The sequence below is a fragment of the Papilio machaon genome, chromosome 26 (genome assembly GCF_912999745.1).
Source record: "Papilio machaon chromosome 26, ilPapMach1.1, whole genome shotgun sequence".
NCBI classification, from domain to species: Eukaryota; Metazoa; Arthropoda; class Insecta; order Lepidoptera; family Papilionidae; genus Papilio; species Papilio machaon.
Window position 1 is genome coordinate 2,797,806 of NC_060011.1, and position 6,388 is coordinate 2,804,193.

At 35.5% G+C, this 6,388-nt stretch overlaps 1 protein-coding gene across 1 annotated transcript; it reads right to left on the minus strand.

Annotated features, from left to right (window-relative positions):
* Positions 1 to 3,946: 3,946 nt before the first annotated feature.
* LOC106718758 (alpha-crystallin B chain) lies at positions 3,947 to 6,021 on the minus strand. The gene is made up of 3 exons (XM_014512924.2): positions 5,792 to 6,021; positions 4,837 to 5,026; positions 3,947 to 4,305 (listed from the first exon to the last, which is right to left on the minus strand). The coding sequence occupies exons 1-3, from the start codon at positions 5,941 to 5,943 to the stop codon at positions 4,027 to 4,029; spliced, it is 621 nt and encodes a 206-aa protein (XP_014368410.2). The 5' UTR covers positions 5,944 to 6,021; the 3' UTR covers positions 3,947 to 4,026.
* Positions 6,022 to 6,388: the final 367 nt, after the last annotated feature.

A 6,388-nucleotide genomic window follows, 5' to 3' on the forward strand; every position in this document is an offset into this window, starting at 1 on the left:
ATGTTTTCTCCTTTTTCAATCTAATATATAAAATTCTCGTGTCACAGTTTTCGTTCCCGTACTCCTCCGAAACGGCTTGACCGATTCTCATGAAATTTTGTGAGCATATTCAGTAGATCTGAGAATCGGCCAACATCTATTTTTCATTTTTTTTTAAACTTAACTGCGCGCGGACGGAGTCGCGGGCGACAGCTATTATTACTATGTTTTTAAGTTATATATTTGATATTTTTTCTTATAATGTTCTACTGAAGATGTGAAATGTAACCTGCCCTATTCTATTTGTGTTCAATCTGAATATAAATAGCTAACTTTGTTTGTTCTTCATCGAGTTTAGTGCGTTGTCGTGACTGCGTGTGTATCCGTCTATTGTGGCGAGGGAATTATAATACCAGATAATTAAGGAGCTGTTTGTATTACACTGTACTAGTTCAGGGATGGTGAACCTTTACGTATCAACGTGCAAGATTTCTGGAAAAAATAATTAATGAGGTCATCGATGTGCTGTCAAATAATTTTGACTTTCTGGGATCATTCGCTTACGGTTGACTCGCTTCCGCTACTCATTTAATTCCTACTTCACATTTTTTTTGTAGTGCCATATAAATATCAGTGAAGTGCCCAAAATATTGTGTCACGTGCCAATGGTTGGCCATCCCTGATGTAGTTTATCAATCTGTTGCCCTTTTCATATCTAAGTCATATTTAAGGGGATAGGTAGGGGAAGTGGATTTGACAACTCCTCCGTCGAATATAGGTGGGCAACGCATCGGCATTTCCGGATGTCTATGGTCAACACTCGCTTCGTTATTTTGGCGAATCAAGGTGGTCGCTTCCTCGTTTGCCACCTTATAAAATAAAAAAGTGCGCATCTTAGTAGCATACGTTTCATACCTTTCATTGATAGGTCATTGAAACCTCTGGCGTCCTCAGAACACAATCTGTCTAAAGTCTTAGGAACGTATAGAAGATTCAAACAAACATTGATCTTCATTTATATAGATTTATGTTGAGGAAAACGTAACAAATACGGTGCGATATCCAAGCAGAAACAAAATATAGTTTGTGCAATCAATGTTCGCAGTGGGACGGGCTAATTGTTATATACTTTAAAACGCCATATGCGTATATAATGTACTTTATTAATATAAACGATTGGTCCAACCAAATGATAATATTTAAAAACGTCCGGATTCTTTTGTCTGTATGTTATCGGAGTCGCGCGTGCCGTTTTTAAAACATGATATCAAAGAATCAACGCTATTTCATTTCAATTATTAAACATTTTTTTTCATGACAGTGTATACGAATATCATACTTTATATGGTTTAACTACCGTGCTTAGAGCCGTTTAACGGTTATTTAAAATGTCCCAATGTGTGGATAACTAAGGGATGGCCAAACACCATTAATTTGATGATTCTGAAAGTGGCTCATGACTCTAAAATTGTTATTATCAAGGTATTGGATTCTTGGATTCGCTAGCCAATTATCAAGGGGGCTAGCCGATGATTAAGATATAATATAGCCAAATATCTTTATTTTTATTCCAATGAAATGCTTACCAACATGTGGTCCATTTTTTTAATAAAAACTGACAAGTTGTATTTGAGTTTCAAAACGAGCAGATTTCCTGCAAATTTTCGTTTTCGTTGCAGTATATTTTATCCCTTCTTTATTATGTCTTGTATCCATCGCTTATAAACAATCCTCAAAAAAAATTAAGAGCAGCTGGAACATTTTATTGTTTTCGTATTCAATTAATATAAGTTATTAATTATTTATAGGTTACATTGTGAATTTGGGAATGTTCGGGTCATTCAGGTGATTCGCAGAGTCAATGCCACCTTTACAGATATTTATTCGCTCACCTTACTTATTAATAAAATAAATCGTTTTTAAAATCCATTTAATGAAAGAGGCGATGTCATTTCTGCCAAATAAAAAAAAAACTATTAATAATTATAGCCTATTTCAACCAGGGATAGCGTAGGTTTCCAACAATAAAAAAACAATCAAACAATCAAATCTTTTCTCTTTATATTATTATTGTTGATAATGTGTTATATTCTAAATGAAGTAACTAAAGATTCAACGACTTTCCCAGAATGAAACATTAAAAACTTTTTTTAAAAGGCTCCTAAAATACTCGGACAACATGTGTTTCGGTCACGTAAGATGGTTACACCCATCAAGTGTCCCTCTCCCTCGGCTGCGGACTTCCGGCGCAGGGGAGGAATCGAACCTCATTTCCGGGAGCCGGATAACCCGGCGGGAACCCTTCGGTGGAACTAAGGGAACTAGAAAGAACTAAGGTGATTACACATTGTCTTTTAAGTATCAGTTTTTTTAATAGATAAAATATAATTCAGAATGTTTTATCTCACGAAAGTCAACAGTCGTGAATGAAAAAGAAGGAGGTTATCAGTTCGTCTGTTTTTTTTTTTCAATGTTTTATTAAAACGATGAAAAGGTAACAAAACACAATGTTTTGTTTGGAATTAAATAAGAAAGTAAATAATTTGTTAAAAATAATTTATCGCACAAAAAAATTACAAGAGTCATTCGACTTTTTCCCGGCAATCCGCCACGCTTGTGGCGAACGCTAGGGTTGCGCTGATTATCGAAAAGTTAACAAAGGTCAGAGTAAACATGTACTGCGTAGACACCCCTTGCAACGCACCCACTACAGGTGGGTAATGTGGATAATATATCGATTGTACCGTTGTTAACTCAACACCTTTTCGACTTGACGGTTTGATTGTCAGGGTTTTTTTCTATATGTTTATATTGTGCAAATGATGCGTTCTTATAATGCACATTTGGAATTACGCAACGTTTCATGTGTAATTTAATTTAAATATTTTATGATACAAGGAACAACAAATTCTGGATTCGGTCGTCGCCAGTTTCCATTGTGTTTTAAAGCTTGTGGATACTGGTTGTCAATACATTTGCTTTTTTTTAGTTTTTCTAATTTTTTTTTAAATCTTGATTTCCTAAGTATGATTATATTTTATTTTTTAAAAAGCTTTCAAAGTCCAACTAGTATAAATATCCCCTGTGATTATCACACAAGGACCTCGGCTGTCATTACGCAGTATCAGTATATACCATCGGGTGACGTGGACGCCAGATAAACAGCACACGCACACATCGATCTACTGATGGTAAAGCTTGTGGTACACTGAGAATAATTACAAAATAAAAATCTGATGAAATGAGTCATATGAAATAGGTCTTAACTTGTTTTCATTGCCGGTATAACCGTACAATTCATATTTCGCGAATATAATGTAGGTGTTTCGGTGACTTATAATGAAAAAACAAGTTTTTAAATGTTTGTCTGTATGTCCGCATGTTCGCATTTGTTCCTAGTAATCTTCCTAACGGCTGGACTGATTTTGTCAAGACTTTTACTAGAAGGTAGCTCAGTAATATTATTACGGTTACAACATTAAGGTTTATAAAATCTTGTGCGCCAACCCCGCGTGAGTGGGATAAGGGTGGATTTCTAAAACTGTTGTTTTTAAGAATATTTGGAAGGTATCCATTGTGCCTATCAGACAGATGCAAGGATCTTGTTAGGTCTCAGTACATCGCAGTCATATTTAGGTCACCTGGATATTCACACGTGTCTGGTGTGTTGATGCGGCGCGTCGTCATGGCAACCGGCGCGCGTTTCCCAGAAGACGCCACGTAATTGCGCGACTTCTATCGACTTATGCTTACCTCAAATGACCTCAGTACAATTTGCAAAAGTATATCAAACGTTAGATTATTCCTTAAAAAATATAATTGTAATTTACTCAGAAAATAGTGCCGTTAGAAATAAATCAAAATTACAATGTTTGGTAGATTTAAAATCACACTCAAAGACCTGCCTTATATATTTATTATGATAAATCTACATGAATGAAACTATATTAGGTATTATTTAGTTGCGTTTAATACCCGATTTTAAAATACTCAAGTCTGTATACTATTTCCGGTTATGTTTAATTCAATGTCAAATAGTTCTTCTATTTAAATTCCCACATCAACTCTGGTACAAACTCCGGATTCCTTATTCATCTTGATTTCTCTTCTCGGCTCTTCAATCTCTGGGTATCTCTGTGCTTGTGACAATGACGCTTGCACTGTTAGTACTCCGTCTCTTGATAGATTGGAATATATTGCGTCAGGGTCCAGGCCTTTCGGGAGCTGCACTTCTCTCGCGTACTCTCTATATATTGTAATACTCGGAGTTTTCTCTATATGAGTCGCTTCCACCATGAGTATATCATCAACTATTGTTACTTTTACCTAAAAAGAGTCAAGAGTCAGGCTTTTGCGTACTAAACAGAAGACAAGAGTGAAGTGGAAAAAATTCCGCATTTCGTCTCACGAGTGTGCATGCTAGAGTTTTCATTTTAGTCCCCTTTTCCTTCCCACACTTTTCTTATGAGGAAAGAATGGGAAGATGAAGTGGCTTTGACTAAGGACGTTCAAAAATGCGATGTCCATGGGCAGTGGTCGCTATGCTATTTCGGTGAATTCAGGTGGCCGCTTGCTCGCTTGTTACTGTATGATATAGGTACTTAAAAAATACTATTAAAACTATTCAAAGATTAATGGCTTGCATATCCAAACCGTAAGTTTACACTCTCCAGACACATTGTACAAAAACATAGTTAACTAAATCTTTTTTTTTTAGGATTTTGAACTTTGGTAGTGTAATCCCACTGTAACAATTTCTTGGTCAAGTTACTTGAAAGTTGTTATTTCACGTCGGTATTTTATATTTACAAATTATTTTGTAACCTAAAATAGGTTAGGTGACAAAAAGCAACAAACCTCCGAAGGATCGAATTGGCTGAGGTCAAATTGTAACTTGAGTTTCTTATCTTCACCTTCGCCAACTACTAGAGGACTGTTTTTTAGGAGGTCCCTTTCATTGGAGAGCTGCACCTTGGGGACTTGGGACTGTGATGAGTTTAGGCTACAGTGTGATGATGCCATGCTGTAAAGGTTCGTCAGGTTTGTGCTGAAATATGAACAATATATAGAAATTTATAGTTACGAGAAGAAAATAAAAAGAGCAAAGCGAAAGAGCAAGCGGCCACCTGTATTCGCCGAAACGGCGAAGGGACCGCTGATAGATATTCGCAATGGCAGATGATTCTATCTTATCTTTTTGTCTGGTGACTTCATTACCCAATTCGCCTTAGGGCTTACATCGACAAGTCGTCAAGCTATTCTTTAGATATTGAGAATAGATGTAAAACTATAGAAGGAAAAAGGCGTCCTTATAATTTTATAACGTATGCTGTAGACTAGTTGTGTCGTGTGTATTGCAATCAGTCATGAAATGAAAGGAGTCTCTAAGTGTTAATGAAGTATAAAGATTCTACACTAAGGGACCGCTTAAAATATTCTGAGTACAGGTATTTTCATAACATAAGACCACTTTTTATCTCGTAGTTCTTGCTGACTATTATAAGACATTGCTCTAGAACACATCCCCTATACACACATCCACTACACATATTGGCGGTACTGATTGATCTTTTTCAACTTTTTTGTATTCTTTTCTTTGTCTAACCGATCTGTTATGAGACGTACCCATTTTAATCTGTAGGGTATGAATCCGTATAGTTAGCTATAGATTTATATATAGGATTTATAATTCATCTGATAAACGAAAATTAAATTCAACTTTTAAAGTACTTTTACACTACTCGTCTTTGTGTGGTTGTGATATTTTATTGTGAAGTACAACATGCATTAAATCAAGTGTATGACGGTATACCTGAATCTAGTTATTTCCTGGTCCATTCTACGCATTTCATTTTCAAAATGCTCTTTCATAGCAAGGAATTCGTCATCGAATACTGGTCTATTAATTTTGGCCACTGGAATTTCTTTTTGATAAACATATTCACCTAGTCTGAAATTCGCCATTGTTGAAATTTTGTTTATACCCAGAGCCGATGGATTTGATGGTATTGGCAAAAACAGTCAGTATTTTTTCATGCTATGGTGACATTTTACTTCTTTGTGATGTGAAAATCTGAAAATAGAGCCGTCAAATTTACATGACATTAAAAGAACATAGATTATAATTTTTTATCACGTCTGCGGTGTAAAAATAAATCGAACTGTCAAATTACGATAATAGTTCCAGTCTTTTGTTACATAATCTGTTTTTATCTCAAAGATTTATGCATTATATTAGGTCCTTACATATGAAATTGGCGTTTTTCGTACTGGCCAATTTAATCACGAATTTCTCCTCTTTGGTAAGGAATTCCAAATTCAAATTTGTACAGCTATAGACTCATGTATCTGTGGTTCGATGACCGTCATTCGTTTGTTTTTTTTCTTCTGTTTTTTTTTGTTTGCGTCA